At 45.1% G+C, this 25,339-nt stretch overlaps 1 protein-coding gene across 1 annotated transcript in view; it reads right to left on the bottom strand.

Annotated features, from left to right (window-relative positions):
- LOC109387190 (myosin light chain kinase, smooth muscle-like) overlaps positions 1 to 25,339 on the bottom strand; it is a 75,771-nt gene that overhangs the window by 15,116 nt on the left and 35,316 nt on the right. Inside the window, exon 3 of the mRNA XM_019650938.1 lies at positions 4,619 to 4,826. Within this exon, the coding sequence (XP_019506483.1) occupies positions 4,619 to 4,826 (208 nt within the window). The remainder of the gene's footprint in view (positions 1 to 4,618; positions 4,827 to 25,339) is intronic.

Below are 25,339 nucleotides of genomic sequence, written 5' to 3'. Positions count from 1 at the left end.
CGTTCAGCATCTTAGCTGTAGAGGGCGGTGTCACTGGCCCTCATATGTGGGATCCGAACCGGGGCCCTCTGGTGTCCCAAGCCAGTTCTTAACCATCGCGCCACTCGGCCGGCCCCTACTGTTGTTGTTTTTTGAGAACCCTAATGCAGTAGGCAGAAGGACTAGCCAGCTCGCTCTCAAAGTAGTGGTCCCCGTATGCGGAAGTATCAGCATCACTAGGAAACTTGTTAGAAAGGAACATTCTTGAGCCCATCCCAGACCTACTAACTCAGAAACTCCGGGGCCGGGCCTAGCAGTGTGTGGCTTCAGGAGCCCTCCAGGTGGTTCTGACGTGTGCTGACATTTAAGAGTCACTGTACTCGGCGAAACATCAATCTGTAACTGGATCCTTCCTTGCTACTCAAAATGCGCTCCGTGGCCCCACAGCATGGGCATCATCTGGGGCTGGCTAGCACTGCAGACACGTGGGCCCCTCTCTAGACCTCCGGAATCAGCATCTACACTCCAACAAGAGTCCCTAGGTGATTCATATGCCTCTGTGTTCGCACGAAATAATTCTACAAGGTGAATACGAGCCATCCTGAGGCCTGGGATCGCCTCTGAGCCTGCCATCTTGGCTCTCTCTGGGCTCCTGAGCTCATGTCCTTAAAATGAGCCCTTTATTACTTGAAATGACTTAAGTGACTGCCTGCTGCCTGAAACACAAAGGGCCTTCTCAGACTCGGATCAATGGGTCTGGAGCCCATCCACTTCAGCACCACCCTTCTTCACTCCACCCCATGCCCTAGGCTCCCTTTGTGGATGTGAGTGCCCAGGACGACTCACTACCTTGTTCGGACGGATGGGTTTCTCTTATTTCTCTGCATAAGCCTCGTTTATCCCTATTCCAGTGGGAGCCTCTAGGGCTGCGCTGCGCAAAATGGTAGCCATTAGCTACATGTATTTATCGAGCTGTTCAGATACGGCTTGTCTGACTTGAGATGTGCTGTGTCAAATACACCCCAAATGTTGGAGAATGTAAAATACCCCATTAATAATTTTGTATTGATTATGTTGAAGTGATTGTATCTTGGATACATCAGGTTAAGTAAAAGATTTTAAAATTGCCTTCACCTGTTTGTTTCAGTGTGGCTATTAGGAAACTTAAGCTTACATATGTGGCTCACATTATGTTTCTATGGACAGTGCTGTGCTAGAGAACAGGCCTGTGGCCCCTCCATTAGGAGGAAGCTCCCAGAGGACAGGCACCATGTCTTTTCCTTGCTCTGCACCAAACCTCTCTGTGACCAGCCCTCTGAGGTCACTGAGTGTCAGGGCTGGCTTCAGAGAGCCTTTCTAGGGCTCAGACTAGGGTTGCATCCTACTGCATAAGGTCACAAATGGTCCTGCTGTTAAGACACTTGTCCTCGTGGAGGATCTTGCATGTTTCTTGGCCCTGGTTACCAGACTGGAAACCAGATGAGGAAGCTTTCTCCCCTACTCTCCACGCAAGGATTTCCCTCTGGAAGTAGTTCTCAGAGTGTGACTCCCAGGTTCAGATACGACAAAACTTCCATTTACCAGGTACGTACTGTTCACCAGTGCTGCACTGATCCTTACACAACCCGTGGGACAGCCATTAGCTCCAGCTTACAGAAAAAGAAACAAGGTTCCGAAAGGTTAATTTCCCCATAGTTAGAAATTAGTGGAGCTAAAATCCAAGACCATTTCACAACACGGCCTACTAAACTTGACTACTAGGGGGTCAAAAGGCTCCACATATGAATTATACTCTTAATTTCAGAACTTCTGCTTTTTCCAAGGGAGAAGCACAGCACAGAGAGCTGGCGGGAAGGCAGGGGGTCTGCTAGATTCCCTTTGGAAGACTTGGGTTACCCAGGCACAGTGAACAACTTGTCTGTGGCAGAAGGGACCAGAGTGGATATCCAGGCCTAGGGTCTATGAGGGGGCTCCAAACCACACATCGGCTGAAACTAGCCTTTGATGCAGAAGCAGAATGTACACAAGGCCGTTCATATTTAAAGAGGCTGCAGCCTTCAGGCCATTCTCTCTGTCTCCTAGGCTTAGAAGACATAAAACATCTTAAACGGTCTGGGCCTGACTCTCCCCAGATCAAAACCAAAGGGAATGGGTTAGGGTTGAGAGCCTCAGCCTCCTCTCATTGGTCTGTGCCTCTCTGGCCTTATTTTCTGCCCCCTGCCCGGAGTACTACAGCCTACGAAAATTTGTTATACTTAGTTGAGAAGTCAGATTTTACTTCTTCAATGATGGGAATTTAAAAAAAAAAAAAGGTTTCATATAACCTGGGTTTTATATACCTCCCCTGCACTCCAAACCCACCCCAGTCCTTGGAAATGAGTCATAGAATACAACGGCTAGCCCAAGCTGTATAGACCACTGAATTCAAACCCTTTATTCTACAGAAACAGAGGTCCAGAGGTTTAAAGTCACACATCTGATTGATAAAAGTTGGGTCAGAACCTTGGCCCCCTGACTCATAATTCTGTTTCCCCAGCTCCAAACAGAAAATCAGAAAACGGGTGTTGGAGACTGAATGTTTGTGTCTTCACCCAAATTCATATGGTGAAGCCTTAACCCCAGTATGACTGTATTTGGAGACAGGGTCTGTGAAGATGTGATAGAGGTTAAATGATGTCAGAAGGGTGGGGCCCTAATCCAATAGGGCTGGTGCCCTTATAAGAAGAGGAAGAGACATGAACTCTCTCTCTCCGCCATCTAAGAACGCAGTAAAAAGGTGGCTTTCTGCAAGCCAGGAGGAGAGCTTTCACCAGAAACCAAACCCTGTCGGACCTTGATCTTGGGCTTCCAGCCTCCAGAACTGTGAAAAAATCAATTTCTGTTATTTAAGCCATGCGGCCTGTTATGGCAGCCCAAGCTGACTAATATGTGGGGATCAAGTAATTTTTGTGGACCTCAGCTCAAAGTTCGGGCATTGAAAAGACCATAATGTAGGGGAAAGCTCAACACCAGGATTGGCTGAGATGAGGGGCATTTCGAGACTCTGACCCGGGTCCACTTTCCAGCGGGAATGCCCCAGCCCACAGGCACTTGAAGGTCATTAAAAGAAACAAGTCACTCGGTGAAAGAATTTGGGGAAAGTATCCAAACTATGCATGTTCTGTTCTATGAAACAGCCTGTCTGTACTTCCGTGATGTAGGGAAACAGGGAAAGCATTGGCCCAGGTGTCCCTGGCCACCTGTGGAACTTTCCCTGACTACCTTAATCCTCACATACAGTGTCCCCTGAAACGCAGGTTGGGAGGATGGTCTTCTGTGAGAGGCAAAAGAGAGCCTGATCCTCTGGGTGCTAAGCCCTTAGAAAGGCCTGGAAGGGTGGAGGGAACCTTGCCATATGTCTGAGGGTCTGACGACCCCCCATGTCCTTTCAGACATCAGGTCTTTAAGCATCAGCCAGCAGCCTGAACTGGGAATGTTCTCACCTGTGAAGCGGCTTCGGCATGTGGGGGATATACGTGCAGCAAAGGAAACAGCCTTACTTATGGTCAAATGTTTTTCCTGGCAGTTTTAAAGTTAATAGAATTTTTTTAAGTACAAAGGACAAAAAAAGACAAAATAACTGAGTGTTAACACATTGGTATGTTTATCTCTTATACTCCTATATATTTTTCTAAGTTTTACAAACTTTTGTTATAATGGGCATGTATTATTTTAACTACTCTTATTTATTTATTTATTTTTTAAGCTGAGCCATCCTGCCACCTGTTGGCAGCTCAGCGGCTGCTCAGCTCGGGCCAGGAATCGAACCGCTGTTGCTCAGAGCGCAAACTCTTGAGCGAGCTCTTAACCAACTGAGCCACTCGGCCAGCCCTCTGGGCATGTATTATTTTATAATAATGATAATAAATATCGTTCACTCATTCTCTCAATATTTCAGCATCTATCGTGAGCCAGGGGGTTTTCTAGACGCTGGAGATATAGCTGTAAACAAGCGAAAGTCCCTCTCTTCCTAGAGCTTCCATTTAGTGGTAGGGGTGGAGGAGATAATAGAATGTGAGGCAATGATGAATTCTAGGGAAAAAAATTGGGGTGGAGTGAGAGGATGGAGGGTCCTGGGGATGTGGTGGTCAGAAAGGGTTCTCTAAGAAGGGGACCTCTGAGCAGAGGCCTGAAGGAAGTGAGGGGCTGAGTCAGGTGAACGGCTGTGGAAAGAGTTCTTCCTTAGACTCCAACAGCAGGGTGATGGCCTTGAGGCCTTGTGCTGGGAAGAGCAGAGGGCCAGCGTGACCACAAGGGAGTGAGCCGGCGAGGGGTGGTAGGAGACTGTCTGGGGAGCCAGGCAGGGGCCAGACTTGGCAGGGCTCTGTAAGGAGTCTGGTTTCTGTCTCAGCGTGAGGGGAAGCCATGGTGAGGCTGGAAAAGGAAAGTGAGGTGATGTGCAGCTTGACAAACTTTGCCTCCTGGGACCTCCCTTGTTCACACCACATTTCCGCCATTAGAGTAGAAGGTCCTGAGTTCAGGAATGGGTGTACTTTCTCTTGTGGGTCCCTCTTTCAAGAGAGGGCTTGGGCAGAAGCTGTGGGCCTTGGAGAAGTGGACAGCTTACCTCCCACCAGGACTCATTCCTCCTGGGACTCACCTTCTACCGTCAACTCCACTGTCACCTGGCGGGCACCACTACCATTGGTGGCTTCACAGGTATACTTTCCCTTGTCCTCCTCACGGACAGCATGAATCACGAGGCTGAAACTCCCCCGGATACCACAATCCAGCAGGAAGCGGCCCCCACTGGTGATGGGCTGCCCGTTTCTGTGCCACGTCACTTGGGGTTCTGGGTAACCCCGGACCTTCAGGGAAAAGAAGAAAGGGTGAGAGCTTATATTTAAGGCATACTTCCTATGTGTTAGGTGCTGTTCTGAGTGCTTTACATGTGTTCTTTAGTTCTCATAACAACCCTTGAAGAATGTGGCAGAGTCAGGCGTCCTGGCTCCAGAGCCCACTATGCAAGTGACTCTCAAGCCTGGCTGCATGTTAGAATCATCTGGGGGAGCTCTGAAACATATATAAGTGCTCAGGCCATACTTTAGACCCATTAAATCAAAATCCCAGGGATGGGGATTCGAGACTGGTACTTCCTAGGCTAACATGCAAATGAATCACTTGTTAAAGTGCAGATTCTGCTTCTGTAGGTCTGGGGTGGGGGCTGAGGTCCTGCAGTTCAAGCAAGCTCTCAGGTGATGCTGATGCTACTGGTCCCCAGAACTCACCTTGAGTAGGAAGGTGCTAGACCTGAGCTGCCCAGTATGGCAGTCACTAGCCACACGAGGTGAAGGAGCACTTGAGATGTGGCTTGTCCTAACTGAGCTGCACTGTAAGTGTAAATTATACACTGGGTTTTATAGACTGAGTATGAAAAAAGAATGTAAAATATCTCGATAATTTAAAAATATCAATTACACGTTGAAAAGATAGTGTTTTAGACATGGTGAGTTAAATAAAATGTATAGTTAAAATTAATTTTATGTGTTTCTTTTTAATTTTTTAACGTGGCTACTAGAAAAGTTACAACAACGTATGTGCCTTGCTTGGTGTTTCTATTGGGCAGTGCTGCTCTAGATGGCTCTGTCTTTCTCTAAAGATAGTAAGCAGCTAACCTCTGTTGAGGGTTAAGTGTTCAGTAAGCACTTTTCTAAGTACCCAATGTATCTGAGCCTCATAATGACTTGTTCAGAGAGACGATAGTTTCCAGAAGAGGGGGAGATGCTCAGAGAGAGAAGTTCCAAGAAAAGAAATCACTGTGAGTTTCAGAGAAAGAAAAAGTTCCCAAAGGACCCTCAGACTCCTGAAACTCAACAGGCCCTTCAGAATGAACTCATCTTTGGAGGAACAGGGCTCAGGCTAGCTAGCCCAGCAATACACAGCCTGGAACCCCAAAACTGGGGGACTTTAGCACTGGGAATGCACAGAAGATGTCACAGAAACCTCCTGAGAAGGTTGATAGCATTACAAAACAGTGTTAGCAATAGCTTTTATCCATGTTCCCACTCCAAGACAAGGGAGAGTAGATATGGAGGAAGCACAACCAAAATTCATCGGATAACCCCAAATTACATTCACAAAGAAAGCCTTCCATGACCTATAGCAACAATCCTCCTTGCCCCTCGCCCTCCAGTAAGGTCAGAGAGGATGCTCTGTCAGCATGTGAGAGAAAAGGGGAGGGGAGGTGGTGTGTGCACACATGCCCGGACATCCTAACACAGTTAATTCCCTAAGCAGCTAAAATAGAAAGAACTGTGCTAAACGAAGCAGTACTCGTCTTTGAACTGTGCTCACTTCCCTTCCCAGGTGTCCAGTCCCTAACCCATCCTTAGACCCTATTCTCAGTAGCCAGGATACAGATGTCTTCCTAGGAAAGGAAGCATGGAGTAACAGCGAAAATCCCCAAGTAAACAATCCCCTCCTTGGTTATTCTGAGTCACCTCTTCTGTGACAGTTTATGAATCTCACAAGGCCTGCCTCTCCTCCTCACTAATTTGTAGTCAGGCCTCAATTAAAAAAAAACAAAAAAAACAACAAAACCAAAACTCCAAATCAATATTACCATCTTATTTATAATTTCTGGAAACAAAGAACCAAAAACCCCTTTCCTATCAAAATCTAAACTCTACCCGTGACAGAGATTTAGTGCCTGTGAGGGAATGCTTAGATTCTGAAGTCATTTCCCCCTAGAAGCAGACAACAATGTCTGAAGCCATCGACGCCTCACCAACACGCATGTCCCTCCTTAGGTTGATGGGGACCACATTCACGGATAGATAAGGTTTCACATCTATTATAGTATGAAATAAAGTGGTTAACAGTGGTTGTCTCTGGGTCTTTCCTCCTTTTTCTATTATTTTCTGATATTTCTGCAAATAACACACCTGGGTTTTGTAAAATAAAAAAAGAATTTAAATGACAATATTTGTTCCCTTTATATTATTGTTTCTACATAATGAATGTATAGCAGAAACATTAATTTGTGGAGGCCCTCAAGGTACCGTATTTGCCGGCGTATAAGACGATTTTTTGGCCCTGAAAAATATGCCTCCAAGTGGGGGGTCGTCTTATACGCCAGGTACACTTCAGATAGACTGCCCATAGTGCTTGCCCCGTGCCATAGTGGCCTCCCGATGCCCGCCCACTTCATTCCACATACCGTTCAGGCATCAGCAGCGCTGCTGGGTGTATGCTCGGCTGTGTGCGATTTTGCGAGTGTGGTAAATTCGGGTTACCGTATATTTCTTTACATATGCATTGAAGATTCGCAATTTTGCGCTATCATGGTGCCTGTTAGAATGTTGAAGAGCTCGCACTTGCGCACTAGTGAGGTCCCAGGGAGATGCTGATGCAAGGGTGGACCAGACTGCTATAGTGACAGGGCGGGCAAACAGGGAGCAGGGACCAATCAAATCAGGCTTTGTATACAGCCAACAGCCAACCACAATACTGCACCATTGTACAGTACAGCATAGAAAATGTCGACCAGTCAAACCCCTATCATCCCTATCATGGCACCAGCCAAAAGAAAGAAGTATGATGCAAATTTTAAACTGAAAGTTATAAACTTTGCTAAGGAAAATAATAATTGTGCTGCTGCAAGACAATATGGAGTAACAGAAAAGATGGTTCGGGACTGGAAATCAAATGAGAAAGCATTAAAGAGTATGCCAAGGGGTAAGTGTGCATTAAGAAGAGGCACCCCACACTGGCCAGAACTTGAAAAACATGTAGCAGACATGGTGGCTCAACATCGCCAAAACGGTTATGTGGTGACACGAAATACAATACGCTTGTTTGCACTTCAGTGGGCCAAATCAAATCTGATATTGTTTTACCTTTTATTTGGTGTGTGGAAGGTGTGCGGAAGAGGGGGTAGTCTTATACGGCGAGTATATAACAAACTCTGTATTTTGAGTGGAAATGTTAGGGGGTCGTCTTATACGCCCAGTCGTCTTATACGCCGGCAAATACGGTACTTAAAATCTAGCAATGGAAATAAAAACGCCATACAAATAAACATATGCATGTTTGAAGGTGACAAATGCTGTGTACCCATATAAAATCATGTCATCTCGTGGCACTATCTTCGCACAAAGGTTCATGCAAAGGAACATCAGACAACAGTTACTGTGAAAGCAGGATTCTTCTCTGTTAAAGCATATTTTCAGGAAACTAAGGAAAGAAACTCTTCTACAGAAGGAAGCCCCTGAGGTGTCTGGTCTTATAGTGAATTTGAGAATCATCATAATCTTCTCCTCCACCCTGTTAGGCAGGGCCAGCCTAACCTCCAGCTTTCTGTGAGATTCAGGGAAAGGGAGTGTAGAGCCCTGTAACTGGCATAGATAAATCATTAACTGTACCAAAGGCGTACTTAGCATTCCATTAGCAAGTACTCTGGCCCCCTGCAGCAGTGCCAACCCTGGTGGCCATCAGGCCCTGAGGCATCAATGATTAACTGGGGACACTGCAAGTGTTCCAGATCTCAGGGACACAGTTCGCTCTTTCCCTTGCAATTTTACACACAGACACACACACACACACACACACACACACACCCCAAATTTACCTCTGAAATGTCCTGTTAAGATAAATATCCAGAAATTTTTAAATATGCTGAAACTGGCACCTCTTAGAAAGCTGCAGTTTGCAATGGGACTGTTGTACTCTTTGCATCAGAAGCAAAGGCAGGAATTTCTGTGACCTTGCTCTGTTCCAAGGTCTGAATGATTTGCAGCTCTAGTTCTTATCCTCCCAATATGGGAAAAACTTGTCCAACCACTACTTAACATTACCTAAAAATTAGTCAACTTCAAGAAAACCCATTTTTACTGCCTGCCCACTATCCTGGGCTCCTGGGTGGGGTAGGAAGAGCCGCCTGGGTTCACATCCTCAGGGTGCACGACAACAGCCCTGCCCTCCCTGGGTGTCCTATTCGCCTTCACCACACGCCTTCAGCCCAGAAGCCACAGCTGGGATTTTTACAGCTTGGTTTAAGACCACACTAAAAACCCACTGATACTTTATTTTTCAGAGGGCCTCCACGTATTGAATCTTACTTGATGTTTGCAACACTGTGAGGGAGGTGTCTTGCGTTGGGCTCTCCAGAAGCAGAACCTGAAATAGGGATTCAGGGAACCCTGTCTGTGAACCCTTAGCCAACACTCACTGCAGCTGGGAATGCGTATACCCGCCTGGTGAAGGGAGTCTGGGTGGGGCACCAACAGCATCTATGACAGCACACAAAGCCAGTTATATTGAACCCAGAGAGCTGAGGAAAGAGGCTTGGAGGAGTCGATGGTTTGCCAACGATCTCACACGGCAGGTTAAGTGGCAGATCTGGGACCACAGTATTGGTCTCCAAGTTGAATAGCTGTCTCTCTGTGCCTCATTGTAAGCTCACGTTTTTGATGAGACAAACACTGTAGAACCCAAAGCATGAATATGTGCCTATCTCTAATAGACCCTAAATCTCTTCTAGGTTAGAGCAATATCTGCTCTCCACTTTGGGAAAAAGTCAAAGGGCTCACTAAAGATACGGCCATGCCACAAGCAAGTCTTGGGTTATTTTCTCAGAGTAACAGGACAGGGCTCTAGACTGCTTGTATTCTTTCAAAATTCACAGGTTGAAACCTAAGCCTCTATGTGATATGATGGTATTAGGATGAGACCTTCAGGAGGTGATTAGGACATGAGGGTGGAGCCTTCATTAATGAGATTAGTGCCCTTATAAAAGGAATCCTCGAGAGCTCCCTCACCCCTTCCACCACGGAAGGACACAGCAAGAAGGCAGCCATCTGTGAACCAGGAAGTGGGGCCTTACCAGACATTGAATCTGCAGGAGCCTTGATTTTGAACTTCCCAGCCTCCATGGCTGTGAGAAATAAATTTCTGTTGTTTAAGCCACCCAGCCTACACTATTTCTGTGAAACATCCACTCTAAGATAGACAGGATTGGTGCTATGCGTGTGCCCAGGACACCCCAAGACAGTCAGTGTAGCGAGGAGAGCATGAAAGCTGGGGCCTGCGTCTGGGTCTCGTGTGGCTGCCTAGCCTCTTCCTTCCTTTTACTGAAGAGAAAACAGCTCTTGATATCTAAGGTCCCGTCCATCTCAGAAGCAGCATGCTTCTAAAGAATGACCCACTTAGCTTCCGCGGCAAGATTCTTTCCTCTCCCTCCAGTCTCCTCTGGGTCCAGCCCGCAGCCTCAGTCCTCTCTAATCCTCCAGATGGGAAAACCAAGTGACTGACCACAAGGAGAAAGGCTCGTGAACGTGAACAGGCAGCCTTGACTTTTCACCATAATGAGTTTTTGGAAACAGCCCCAAAGAGGGTCATTCGAAGGAGAATCATGTTTTCGCCACAGTAACCACATTTAATTGGAGGTTGTGTTCTTGAACCAAAGCCCGGGATCAAATAAATCAAGGGCATAGCCGACAACTTGTCATAAAAATAAAGATATAGTAACCATAACCCCTATAATAATTTAAAATAGTAAATCTGCGCTCCAGCTCTATAAAATGTCCTCAAAAACCTTTATGGCCTCAAAAGGCCCTTAAAAGGATCGGGGGGTTGGATGGTGAGGAGACAGCTGTGAGGCAGGAGGGGCAGCTGCTCGCTGCTCCGTTACACCTACCTGTCGTGTTTGAGGGACAGTGATTCAGAACCCAGTGCTGTCTTAAGATTTACTTAATGACTAAAAGTGAAACATTCTTAAGGGCACTAAGTCCCTTGAGATTTCTCTGACATGTGTGAAGGGCTTTCAGCCAATTCCAAGTTGCCCAGGACAGGCTACCAGAGCCTGAGCCTAGAGCAGTGGCAGCTTCTCCATCTCCACCACCCCTGCAAGACTCAAAGCAACACATCTGCCTTCTTAGCTCGGTCAGTGGTAGAGATGGGAGTGATTTTGCTGGTTTTGCTGATCTCCTGAGTGTCTTTTGTTCTGGGTGGGCCTGTCTCGGTATGCACACTACAAGCCCACACAGCTGCAGCGCGGAGCCGGGTAGGAGCTGCAGTTGAGGCTCTGCCCATGTCAGGGGTTGGCGGGAGACGGAAAGGAGAGAAAGGACTGAGCTGAGGCCGGGGGTCAAAACAGGCTGCCCAGCAGGACACTGGGGAACAGGGAAGATACACAAAGAAAACATCAGCGGTGAACTAAGAAATCCTGAGGGCCGTGAACAATACGCCGGAGGGGTTGTCAATAAGTATTTATTCACATCTTGATGAGTAGCTGAATGGATTCTGGGAAAGGCTGAGCCTAGAGGATGGGACTTTAAGGAAAGCGCGGACAGATGTCTCCCCCAAGCTAGACAAAGCTGCTTCTGCAACATGACTGTCTACGTGCTTATAAATGCCTGCCGCTTGTCCGTAGCACATTACTCTGAACTCTTCCCCTGTTTCAAGGCAGCTTCTTCTGTGATAAACGACTAGGACAGAGCTGGTGATTTAAAAACTGAAAAGTAAGAGGAAATAAGCCAATGGTGCTGAGGAATTAGTTGATGAAGAATTCTCTGCTCCATCTCCAACTACAAGCTCACTCAAAAACTAAATGGACATGGAGGCACAGAAAGGAGAATTAAAACATTAACACCCCAAACAAATTAGACCAAAAAAAAAAGCCTATAAAGTAAAGCTTACATCATGGATACAGTATGAGAGTGAAGAGTGAAGGGTGAGCCATTGGTATGGCATGACCACGCTTAGGGGCCTGCGTCTGTGTCAGCAACTGGCACACGGCCCATTGGACAGGCAGGAACTTAATTAAGGCTTTGAATAATCCCGTTGCCAACCGTCCAAAGCCTTAACTGAACCCGCAGAATCCATCAGGAAGAGATCATCCCAGCTAAAAGCAGCAATTAGTGAGAGGCTTAAACTGCTCGATGCTCCCTGTCCCCAGTCCAAGTTGTGAAACACTGAGGACAACAGTGGTTCCATGAAAACTAAAATCAGATGTAGAGAATCACTTCTCAAACTGGCCCAGCAAATGCCACGTGGGTCTTCAGGGACAGATGCTGAAATCCTCTCTCTGTGATCATCCACTCTCACTTTCTAGGGCAAGTTTTCCCAAAATTTTTTTTTTCCTATGGCCCAAGACACAGACATCCCCACACCCCGATATCTGCAAATCTGAGACTTTCTGGTTTCTCTCACCTCGCAGACAGCGCGAGGCAGGTTAGAGCGTGGCAGCCTCGGATGACACCTCGGGCTCTTCTGAATCTTTCCCAAAAAAGGATCTAGTTCCTTTTATCTAGATCAAGCTTATCAATACATGCAACTTTTTAATCCCCTTTTAACGATACAAGCACCTAAAAGTCTTTGAAGCAGTCCAACAAAGAAACAGAATTCTAAGTGTAATCCGGAACCTCTCACACCAATGTTTTCTTAGTTCTTCCAAATTCATAGTTTTCATATAAAAGCAAGTGTCCTTCTATTGGATCGCCTACTTCCTCTGGGATGGCTGTGGGATTCCAGCCTCACCGGCAACCTCTCTACACAAGATCCTGGGGTTCTGGCTTTACTCCCTCTCTTGAAGCCTTCCAAAGACACAGCATCTCCAGCTGGTAAGGCTGGCCTGGGAGCGCACTCTCCCGTTTCTACTACCAAGTTGAGATATACTCTCAAATACACTAAAATATTAACAAGAGGCATGTGGCATCCTAGATGTTTAACAAACTAGTGCTGTGGCTTGTTTTTTCCTTGTTCAATTTGCTCAGCATCTCCTGCCCACCTTTCCCAGTGCTGCACACCCCTCCTTTGAGGACTAGCTCCCTTTCTCTCTACACACCACAGTGAGTGTCTGGTGGGGATGTGATCAGTCAGCTGCCTCCAGGCCCAAGTGCTTGGGGCTGCAAAAATAGGCATATGACCCAAGCCTGCCAATCAGAGCTCTTCCCTGCAATTTTAAATTAGAATAAAGGGAGACCAAATTGTCTCTTCCTAGGGATCCCAAGCTGGAAAGATGTAAGCCTGAAGAAGACAGCTGGAGCCATCTTCTCCCTTCCCGGCCTCCTGTTCTCTTGCCCCTGCCCAAGAAGAAGAAGCCATCAGCTAAATAAGACGTCACACACCCAGTGAAGAAGAAAAGAGATGGAGGCACTGTCTGACAGAACTGTGGTGGATTCTGGATCCACTCAGTTATTATTGGGTTGTTGGAAAAGTCATGACACAGTTTTTCTATGTTTTTCGTTGCAAAGATGCATCATGACTTTTCTGACAACCCAATACATGAGACAACACATCTCCTCCGTTCCTTAGCCCAGATGGACTAGATTCCTGTCACTTGCAAATGAGAGGCCTTACTAATCCAGGAAGGAATACAGCCTCTGGAATCAAGACAGACTTGTGTGTGGACGCTGGCTGCACCAATCACCAGCTGCCTGACCTTGGGCAAGTTACTTAACTTACCTGGCCCTCAGCTTACACATCTGTAAGATGGGATGATACCAGTATCCACTTCCGTGGAAAAGTTTATGATCGAATGAGCTGGTATATGTACAATAGCACATTAATAAATTCTAAAATCCTCCATCTTTTCTTCAAAATCAATACCTCTTTACAATAAGGTCCCCAGAATCCATTCAGCTCCCAGCTTTGTTAAAAGCGCAAAACAGTTTGTGCCCTAAGAAATATCAGTACTTGTGAACATCTGGGCTTACTAGGGCTCATCTTACACACCTTACATTCTTACAGACAACTTCAAGAAATCATACTTTTCGATAAAAACCTAACACTTTGAGAACAACTTCTGCCTCAGCTGAACTGGCTTGCTATTTTTAAAGAATAAAGCTCATTAGAAAAGCAATCCTTGTTTTTACATAACATCATAAAGCACATTTTAAAACAAATATCCAGTCTGTCGTTTTGACTGTGCCATCATTCCACTCCTGTAATACCATGTGCACCTTGAGATAGAGACCATCCCCTTGCTTTCTGCCTCGCTGACTAATGCAGCCCTGGAATTTCAAGGGCATGGGCGAGTGTCAGGAAGGATATAAATCTGGGGAAATAAATCTGGAGCTCCCAGCCAGTCATGGTTGGGCCTGGAGGGAGAGAGACATACCTCACTGGCAGAAGGGATGGAGTAGAGGGCTCCTCCCCAAACAACACACAGGCCCCTCGGCAAAGCCTCCTGACCCTTCAAGACAGCAGAACCCAGACGCCATAAGACTCTGAGACTGGCCACAGGTTGTACCGGGAAGGTCCTGTCCTGTGAGGACTCTGTGAGTATAAGGTCATTCTGTATAAAAGCACAGGTGGGCAAAAGTGACCCGAGGGCACCAACAACTCCCCATCATCTCGACTTGGCCTCCTTGGTTTAGTTTCAGATTTTTGGTCTCTCCAGGGTGACCTCGCCAACACCTACAGTACATGCATGTCACCACACAAAACATGTGTGTTGCTGGGACTTTCCCAGGTGGCAGGCTGTGAGGGAGGGTGTGTGAGCAGGTGGAGCTTTGGAAATAGGACCCTTCATGCCACCTGAGTGTCTCTGGGACACTGTCAGAAAATGCCTGGCACAAGGGGAAGGGAGTAGCCTTAAGAGTTTGCTACTTTGTGACAGAATGCCCTCTCCTGGCCCCAGCTCCCCAAAGGCATCTTGGGCTGCACAGAGAATCGTACTAGACAAGGAGTTAACAGTTGCTCCTTGTGTAATGTCAGTGTCTGACTGCCCACCAGGCTGAAAAGCACGACCAAACATGTTTTCTTAAATTGGTTTTCTTCTCACCAAGACAATACATGTACATGGTCAAAACGTCAATTGGTACTGTACATCAAAACAACAACAAAAAAAGCAGGATTCTGTTCCACTCATCCCACCCTCAATTTCTACTTTCTTGAGGCAATCATTTTCAACTCTTTGAGCCATTTCTTCTGGTATTTTCTTTCATATTTCTAAAAACAGTCTTACACAACGACTATTTTATCCTTTTTACATGTTAGACATTGTTTCTTAACTTCTCTATATATGAGCTTTCAGCTCCCAAATCTTCCCCCTACATAAACCTTTCCCCTACCTCCCAATTATTACATCATACTTTTTATGTCAATGTGTTAGTGTTTGTTTCATTTTAACTTTGCTCACTGCCAAACTACATAGTATATTACAATTAAATTTCTGGAACTTTACATTTTTTCCTGGAGTATTAACTGCCATACTTTTGGTTTGCTTAGTTTTCTTAAGAACCCCAACTTCTCAAGAGAACTATAAAATTCTTCTGAGCAATGGTCAAATGCATCAGATAATGAATTCATCAGTGGCTTTTATTTTTTTTCTCCTTTGGAGCTATCCCTCCTGGAACATTCTATTATCTTCCTCCAGTCTAAACTGGATGTGCTCTAGGCTTGATGTGGGACCTTTCTTTCACCATACTCTTGGAAATTTCTTGGTGTGTGCCACCATTTGGGTTGACATGCCCTCCTCCAGGGGTTTCTTAAGAATGAATGGATAGGAAGTTAAAACTTTTTAATCTGGAAACCTGAAAGTGTCAATATCTATCTTTATACCCAACTTACAGTTTGTCTAAGAATGGAAATAGAGATGGAAAATCTTTTTTTTCTTCAGAATTTTGAAGGCATTTGAAGGAAATGCTTCTGGCATCCTTCATAGCATAGTGTTGCTATGGAGAGGTATAATGCCATGCTGTGCTGATTCTTCACCTGTAACCCGGTGTGTGTGTGTGTGTGTGTGTGTGTGTGTGTGTGTGTGTGTGTTTTCCTTTCAAACTTTTAGAATCTTCTCTTTATCCCTGATATTCTAAAATTTCATGATGATTTGCCTTGGTGTGGGTCTTTGTTAACTCATTGTGTTGGACCCTTAGAAATGGGTCTTTTCATTACTGGCAATGCATGTCTTTCAATTTTGAGGAGTTTTTGTGTTTTGGCAATTTTTTCTCCATTGTTTTTTACTAGGTTCTCTTTATGGAACGTCTATGAGTTGGATATTAGCCCTACTAGACTGACCTTCTACATTTCTTTTCTCACTTATTTTCCACCTCCATCTTTTCGTTCTGTCTGGGAGACTTCCTCGACTTTATCTTCCAACTGGTCGTTTGAAGTTAAGGTTATTATTTTTACTATCATTAACTTCAAAAATATCCTTTCTTTTTCATTTTTTAAAAACTGTTTTGAATAATCTTCTCTTTTTATTTAATGGAAGCAACATCTTATTTCTGAGGTGAGATAAAACTTCTTTGAATTTTTCTGTTTTCTGTTGTCTTCTGTTTCTACTTGGTTCCTTTTTGTTGGTTCTGCTTCTTTTATAACAAAGGCTTCCCTAGGACATCTGATGATCCTTCATAGGCTTTTCATATATATGAATGAAGAAATTAAAAGTTCCATACACACAGGTGGGGCCTTGTCAACCTGCTGGACCTCCCAGTAGAGTAAATGGGTAGAAACCATCAACTGTCAATATCTGCGGCTCTTCTCTCTTGCAATGATCAGTTTCCACAAACAGGAATCTTCCAACTTCCTGCTTGGTGGTGGTGGTGGGAACACAGTAACTAAGTCTGTCTACCAGCATTTAGGACTCTAAGTGAGGGAAGACCATGGGGGTCTTATTCTAATGTGCTGACTTTCACTTAGCCCCTCTCCCTTTTGAGTACAACGCCTCACCCCTGCCTGCAACTATGCCTTATGTCCAGGGGTTGAGAGTTGGTCAGGTTCAGTCTCTCCACAGAGAACCTTCCATCCTTTTGGGTGTGGGAGAGAGGAGATAGCCTGGCATGTGGAGTACAGAAAGGGACCTGGAGCCTAACTATTCCTTATTACAAACACTTATCACCAATCCTCCAGTTTTCAGCTTCACTCCACAACCCAGGCTGTGAAGGTACTTGATGCCTCCATTTCCTCAGTCTTTTCAGGAAATTTCTGGGACAAACAGGCTTACTTTTTCTTATTTCCCATGCCCCCTAACCACAGGCATAGCACAACACAGAAAGCTGAAACCCCAGTTAGCCAATCACCTATTCACTTTCCACTGTGTATCAACCTGTTGACATCTCTCATCTGCTGTTGTCTCTCTCCTATTCTATCTGTCTTCATGGGTTTATAAGTTTCCATTTACTTTTTTCCCCCTAAAAAAACCTCATTTTAAGGGTATTTACTATAAAAAAGAAAACAGAAAATAGTAAGTGTTGGTAAGGGTGTGGAGAAACTGGAATCCCTGTGCATTGCTGGTGAGAATGTGAAATGGTACAGCTGCTATGGAAAATAGTATGATATTCCCTCAAAAAATTAAGCGTAGAATTATTGCATGATCCAGCAATTCCACTTCTGGGTATCTACCCCAAAGAATTGAAAGCAGGGATTCAAAGAGGTATTTGTACATCTGTGTTCATAGCAGCATTATTCACAATGGTCAAAAGGGAGAAGCAACACAAGTGTCCACCAGTGGATGAATGGATAAGCAACATGTGGTCTATACATACAACAGAATATTATTCAACTTCAAAATAGAAGGAAATTCTGACACATGCTACAACATGGATGAACCCTGAAGACATCATACTGAGTGAAATAAGCCAGACACAAAAGAACAGATGTTATATAACTCTGCTTAAACGAGGTACCTAGTCAAATTCATAGACAGAAGGTAGAATGGTGGTTGCCAGGGGCTAGGAGGATGGGGAAAACGGGGAATTACTGTTTAATGGACACAGAGTTTCAGTTTTGTAAGAAGAAAAAAGCTTGGGAAATGGGTGGGGGTGAAAACTGCACAACAATGTGAATGTCTTTAATACCACTGTTAAACATAGTTAAAATGGTCAGTTTTATGCTATGTATATTTGACATGATTAAAAAAAATTCAGTGAGATATAAATGTATATCTCTGAACTGTTTTGTTTCAATTATCTGTATGTTTATCCCTATGTCAAATACTACGTTGCCCTTAGCACAATAGCTTTGTTAAATATTAAAATCAAAGAAAAAAGTTTGAAAAAATGTAAATCAGACCAAAGTCACTTCTCTATTTTAAAATTTTCCAGCGGCTTCTTCTTGCACTAAGAATAAAATCCAATTGCCATGGCTCACAGGCCCTATGAGACCTCGCCCCTGCCTATTTCTCGCCCCGCTGTCCTTGCCCGCTACTGCCACACGGGCCTTCCCTCTGGGCCAGGAAACAAGAGGAAGACAGCAGGTTCTCCACCCTGGAGTGGCTCCCAGCCTACCGGATGACAGGGTGTGCCATCTTCCAGAGCATGCACAGTTAGTGCAGTGGAAGCATGGAGGCGGGTGTTGGGGAGCTTGGCGGGGTGTTGCTGCAAGCTGAGCAAGGACCAGAGGACCACAGTTGAGCAGGAATCCCAGGCCACCTCCCACCACAGCCTTCTGCCCCAAGGGAGATGGGGCTGGTGTGACTGAGAATACTGGGTTTGTAAGAGCCAGTCATTCAAGTTTCCACTGGACAAGAGATGGTTCCCAGTAGCTCTGCTGACCTTATGTCAACAGCTCAGACACCCCATGCTGGGATGGGCAAAAGCAGGGGTGAACCTGGAAGTATTCCAGGCCAGAGCAGTACACGGACAGCCAGGAGTCTTGGGGCTTCTTCTCCTCCAGTCTCTCTCCATAGACACGTCCAGGTTAAGCAGAGCAGCTCTCCTCTGCCACTTCTGCCTGATTTATTGTTCCTGCCAATTTAGCTCCACGCAGTGCAGTGCTTGCACAAGCTATTGTTCAGGAATTTTAGGGCAGGGCCCCAGGGGACACAGAAAGAGAGAGGAAATAAATGCCAACAACCCTCAAATAAGCTCCTATATTGAGCGAGTCTGTGTGCACGGCGCTTCTCAGGGTGTCTGTTGGTTGCGTGTTGGGGCAGGGGAACGCCAAAGGGGTTTGCAGCCCTAGAGCAAAACACACATTTAAAGCAGATTTAGACTTCCCAGTCCAAGCCATTGAAATTTCTTTTCTGAAGAAGCATCTGGAAAAAATGGAGGGGAAAGCTGCCCAGTTATTTAGTAAAAATAAAACTCAAACTTTCCTTTCTCCTTCCTGCCAATGTCCCTTTCAACCATGTGATCCTCAGGGACCCATGGGGACAAGGCCCCGCTGCGCTGGCTGGGAGCCTCTTTATCCCAAGAGGCTGGCTGGCCCCACAAACGGCAGCTACCGTCACTGGGGAGAAGGCTGGGGTGCCTCCCCGCGCTGGGGTGCGCAGGGCCAGGGGAGCCTGCTTCCACATGACCAGCTCCCCGTTGATAGAGCGGGCTTCAAGACCAGAGCGTTTCCCAGATTGCTACAAGAGAAGCTCGAGGCTGTCTTGTGGGGAGCCTCTCCCTGCCTTTTAGAATATCCCTAAGGACAGGAGGAGGGAAAATTGGGGGTCTGCAGAAAGCCTGGGCATCTGCTTTCCTTTTCTAGTCACAGAGAACTCTAAGAAATTAAGTAAGTGCCACTGTCAGATAAAAGATCTTGTTACTAATCTGGGTTGAGGAGCCCGTAGGCGTAGGCGGGGCGGCCTCGGCCTCCAAGCGGGTAAACTGCTCAGACCACCCAGCTCAGAGCATTCCAGGTGCAGCCTGAGCTGCTGTGAGAAATGAGTGGCTGTGCTGGCAGGCACCAGGATGGCCCTAAGCGGGGCCTTTACTGAATTAAGGAAGTCAGCTATGGTCACGTCCAGGTCTGAGGGGCAGAGGAGAGGTAAGAGCGGGTGAGTGTCAGTCACATGGGGAGTGTCAGGAAGTAGCAGGGAGAAGCAGTTCATAAGGAAGAAGGGTGCCGGTGGGGTACCTTCAGGGAAACAGGCTGTGGGGAGAGGCCCCGGTGGCTCCTGAGAAACGGCCTGGTTTATTCTTTGTGTTGGTAAAAAAGGTCAGCTTCAGCTTGGGCTCTGGAAGGATCTGTAAACTTGTATGACACTAGAGAGTCCACTTTAGCCTAGAAGAGCTTAACTCCTTTTACTGCCATCACTCACCTTCTCAGGGAGCCCCTAGACTCGGAATGCTGGAAACACTCCCTGCCTCTCAGCAACAGCTTCCCACAGTAGCCACGTCACTGACACGGGTGCCCGCCACAGCCTGAGCAGGTCAGGAGCTTCTGGCCCTAGACACCAAGGGAAGCCAGGCCAGCGTGCAGCCCAGAAGGAATGGGCATGCCTGAGGCCCAAGAGCCCTTCCTCCTCAGCAGCAGGACTCAACTGTGAGAGCACTGCTTATTCCAAAGCCATTTTCTGTCTTATGAGCATCACAAATGGGCCAGGGTCCCATTTCCAAGGTTGGTGTTTTTCCCTTCTTTTAGCTGGACAGGGAGAAGTGGAAAAAGCCAATGCTGCCTGGCCCACAGCTTCTTTTGAATTGATTTTGCTGCCCCTTGCAGGGTCTGCCACCAGAGTGGATGCACAAGCCACAGATGCAGGCCATGGCAGAATAGCTCTGGCTGTCCTGCTGGGTCACCTGAGGGGAAGACCCATGGAACAAGGGGAACACTGACCCACCCACACGACTCACCCAGGGCTTCTCTACGGCAAAGACTCCTACCACCCACCACTCAGAGTGCAGGGCTCAGGCCACTGCTGCTCCTGTCGGCTAGCCACAAGAGGGCCTAGCTTCTAAACATACCTGCAGATTGGGTACTGGGGTGAGCAATCCATCTCTAAGTGGGTAGTATTTATTTATAAAGTATATACATACATACTTTGTAAATAGGACACACACACACACACACACACACACACACACACACACACACACAAGCCAGGGCTAAATGCCAGTATAACCAATCTTATCTCCCTTCTGCAAAAGAAGATCATCGTAGTTCTAGTTCTATTTGTCCATAGGATGGTGTCATACCTCAGATTTCCCCTCCTAATTTTGTCCTTTTTAAAAACGCTCACCATACACTGTTAGGTGAACAAGATAGATACTCTGGACATGTGCATGGCTAGTGGAGCCAAGTGAGGAGCAATTCTGAGAAATACGCTAGATACACACTTCCCCTCTCTACTCACGCCTCCAGGACCACTCACTTCTCCTTCCAAGGGCCTCCCCAATTATCCAGTGCCGTTTGATCTCTCCCACCTCCCAACTTTCAGCACTTACACTATTGTCTAGAGCTGCGGTTCTCAATTTCCTAATGCCGCGACCCCTTAATACAGTTCCTCATGTTGTGGTGACCCCTAACCATAAAATTATTTTCGTTGCTACTCTATAACTGTAATTTCGCTACTGTTATGAATCGTCATGTAAATATCTTTTTGTTTTCCGATGGTCTCAGGCGACCCCTGTGAAAGGGTCGTTCTACCCCAAAAGGGGTCGCGACCCACAGGTTGAGAACCGCTGGTCGAGAGGCACCACATTTTAAAAACCAGCAGACATTTATCGGATCACAGGGCAGACCATTTAAAATCAGGCCTGTCCCAGAAAATCTGGGACACCTAATCGCCATTACATCATCTTCCATATTTCTTTCTGTCCTACGGCAAGCACAGAGACCATATTTTCCATTAAAAAATCAGGACACATTATCTAACAGGAGATTTATGGGCAGCCTCCAGGTGCAAGAAGGGGTTGGCGTTATAAAAGTCTCAACATCAAAATATTGGATCACCAAGGATATTTGGATGGCTTAACTGGAAAAAATGAGAATATTTTAAATCAGAATGGCTCACGACTATCTGATAGGACAGTATCTATGCCAGTAACACAGTAAAAATGCTACAATAATTAAAACCATTTTGGTTCTGACACAAGAATATACATATTGATATATTCAGCCCCCCCTAAACAAACTCTATACATAAGACTTGAGTATGTGATAAATGTGACTTCCAACAAATGGGAGAAGAATGAATTATCCAGTTAGTATGGGTAATTTGGGGAAAAAAATCATATTTAGGATTCCTACCTCAAACTCTACTCAGAAACATCCATTTTGATTAAAATTTTCATAGTAAAAAAAAAATGCTACAAGAAATGCGGGTATAATCTTAGAGATTCCAAGCATGACACCCATAGCAGAAACCATAAAGATACTTGGCCATTTAAATGTAAAACTCTCTTTTTGTACAAAAGTTAAATCATGACCAAAATTAAAAGGTAAAAGACTAAAAATATTTGAATTATATATAGAAAACAAAGGTGAATGTTCTTAATATATAAAAAGTTTATATGACTAAATAAAAGGAGCATATATATAATGAAAGAAGTATAGGATATGAACAAGACGTTCATGAGGTAGACAAGCATACAAAATTGTTTAATTTAAAAGTAATCAAGCAAATATAAAATAAAATGTGACATCTTTCATTAGTTTGTTAATGTAACAGGTAAAGTGATTATCAGCGCTTAAAGTGATGACTAGTGATTACAAATTCTTAAACATTGCTGATGCAATTTGACTTTCATCTTTCTTAGCTATAAAGTAGCATAGTGATATTGATCTTACATGGCTATCGTAACAATTTGGACAAAGCTATCAAAAGACTTGAAAAGATTCAATAAGCCTAAGGACTGCCTTGGGGATGATCAGTGATGTCCATGATGATGCATGGAAGTTTAAGTTCTTTAAAAGATCAAATATTAGAAATCAAAATGTCTAAAACATAGTCTATTGAAAATAATTATGGTACAACAATAAAATACTACACAAGTATTAAAAATTATAATCTTGAGGCATATGAGAAAATGTTCAGTAAATATTAAGTAAAAAGACAGCTTACAAGCTGTAGTTACTTAATATGCATAATATGATATTTAATAACCATATACTTTCTTCCTGTTATAAAAGAAAAAAATGAAAAGGAAATCTATAAAAATGTAAATAGTTGTTCACTCTGGGTGGTGGAATTGTTTTCTTTTCTATAGTCTTCTGTATTTCCAATTTTTTTTTTATAATGAACACAATTTACTTTTTAAAAACTAACGAGTTCGAATCATGTAAAGTTGCTATGAAGCACATTTTTATTAAAGTAAATAAAAAAAGAGAATGGCTGTGACTAAAAGTCCCCTCAGAATGGAAGACGGGAGGGGGAATGGCATGCCATACTTGTCTGTAAGAAAATTTGGCTGAAATTGTGTGGCTTGTGACCAATTGGAACAAAAATAAATGAGCTCGGGTTGTAGCAGTTAGCTGATTTAGTGCTTCATGGAAGGCCTTTTGCAGCAGGGGGCAGTAAGGCTTCTGAGTGGGTGCTATGAACAGTGTCCGGGTTCCCTAGCTGGTGCTCTGCAGGACTGCAGAGAGGACTTCAAAGGACAATGGAGTCCAACATCACTCGCCCAGCAGGCAGCCCACACCCCTGCCTAAAGAACCTTGCATTGGTTAATCCTGCAAGGACTCAAGTCAGTGGTTAACTCCAAGCTCTGCAAGTAATATCAACTGGCAGACCTGGCCAAATCCTCTCTCAGGTTTAATTGGTTTCAACCTTTGAGCTGGAATCTGGAGCTGGGCAGAGTCACCGCCAGTCCCCAGCTGAGGCTGCCAGGCCTTTGGCAGAGTCCTGGGGCTGAGCTCTGTCCACAGAGCGAGACAGCTCTGGGGCATGGAAAAGAAAAGAAAGGCTGGGCGCCAACCTCCTCCCCAGCTGTTTTCAATAAGGCTCCACTTCTGAGGTTGCTGGCAGACCTCTGGAAAGATCTGAACCAATCTCACATAATGTTTTCCATCGAACCCACAATTAAGTAATATTCTCTTAACTCATGAACTGCACATGAAACCTTTTTCCTGTCGCTTCTCAACTCCTCTCCTAAGCAACCTATAAGCAGGTCAGGCCGGGGTTAAACAGCTTTTGCAGGGTCAGTGGAGACGGCAGCACAGGCCTCTGAGACACTTGCAGCTCCTCCCGCTGCTACACAAGGACAAGAGGGGCTGGACATTTGGCCTCACGACGTCCACACCACATTATGGACATCATTTCGTTTAATCCTCCCCATAGCTTTGGAAGGTCAGCATTGCTATGCTAATTTTACAGAAAAGACAAAGTTCAAAGAAGTTAAGTAATTTGTACAAGGTTCCCGAATTCATGCTTTTTCCACTACAGCCTTGCAGGGCAGTCAAATAAGATCATGAAAGAAAGCTCCAGATATCAAAAAGCTATTCTAAGACCACCTAGTCTTTTAGCAAGGTATTTTGCCAGTGCCCCTCAGGGAGTACTCTCGAGAGTACAGTTAAGTGCCACATACTTATTTTGTAATTAAATAAATGAATGACTCCTAGAATGGCCTAGGATGAATCCCACCTTCTCCACAAGGTCTTCTGAAAGCTTCTTGCTTATATCTTTGTCGTGCATTTCATAGCATTTAATCTCTGACCCTAGGGCATAGGGTCTTGTTCACTAACTAGTGTTTATTCACTCACTGGACAAAGGCTAATAGAGCATACTTCCTGGTACTGGGCTAGATGTTTGTAGGAGATACAACGGTGATTAAGGACTAGTCTCCACTTAGGGGCCACAGGGAAGACAGATTCGTCATAGATCTCATAAAACAAATGTAAGTTAAATGAAAGTGTGTGCACATTATATCACCTCCATCAGGCTGCACCAATGCTTCATGACCAAGAACAGAATGTTCAGTGTTTCATGCCTCATAGGACCTGGCCCAGTATGAGCTGCACACCTACATTAGAGTCAATAGAGTCGCCATGGCCCCTCCCTTAGGAAGCTCCCTTCCTACTGGAGAGGATAGTATCCACCCATAAGGGCTCCTCATCTGAAGACAAATTGACAAATATACTCTGAATAAGGATATGAGTCAAATGGAAAGATGAAAAGTAATGAATATGTGGGCCAAGACCTGATGTGTGAAGAAGAAAAAGAACAAACTGTCATTCAAGACTTGACCCTGTGTGATTGGAGGAATCTCTAAGCATGAAACTCAGGGTCTGACACCAGGACCAGGAAGCTGGCACCAGGAGGTGAGGCTGGAGGGCAGACACAGACTGGGGTCTAGAGAAGGATTTCGGCTCAGGGATCAGGTTGGCAGATACAGGGAAGAAGCCGATTAAAATCAGGGCCAAGGCACGAAGAAGCTGGTGAAGGGGTTCTCCAAGAGGTAAGACGGCACAGACCAGGGAGCAAATGGGCCCTGAAAATTGGTGCTATGTCTCATCCCTTACTGATGGTAGTGTGAGGAAAGCACTCAGGTTTGAAAATGCCCAAAACCTTTGTCCTAGGAATCCCTGTAATGCAAACTAATCAATCCCAAGGAAATAATATTAAATATGAAATTGAAAGCTTCATACACAGAGGGTGCCAAAAAATGTATACACATTTTAAGAAAGGAAAAAAAAAACGATTAAAATTGGAATACTCAATATATACCGATAACAAATGATGAATACAAGTCACATGTGACTTCTGCAATTACAAGAGGTGCTCAAAGTGGTT

Source organism: Hipposideros armiger, unplaced genomic scaffold (assembly GCF_001890085.2).
Source record: "Hipposideros armiger isolate ML-2016 unplaced genomic scaffold, ASM189008v1 scaffold_8, whole genome shotgun sequence".
NCBI classification, from domain to species: domain Eukaryota; kingdom Metazoa; phylum Chordata; class Mammalia; order Chiroptera; family Hipposideridae; genus Hipposideros; species Hipposideros armiger.
This window is presented reverse-complemented; position numbering and strand designations above follow the sequence as displayed.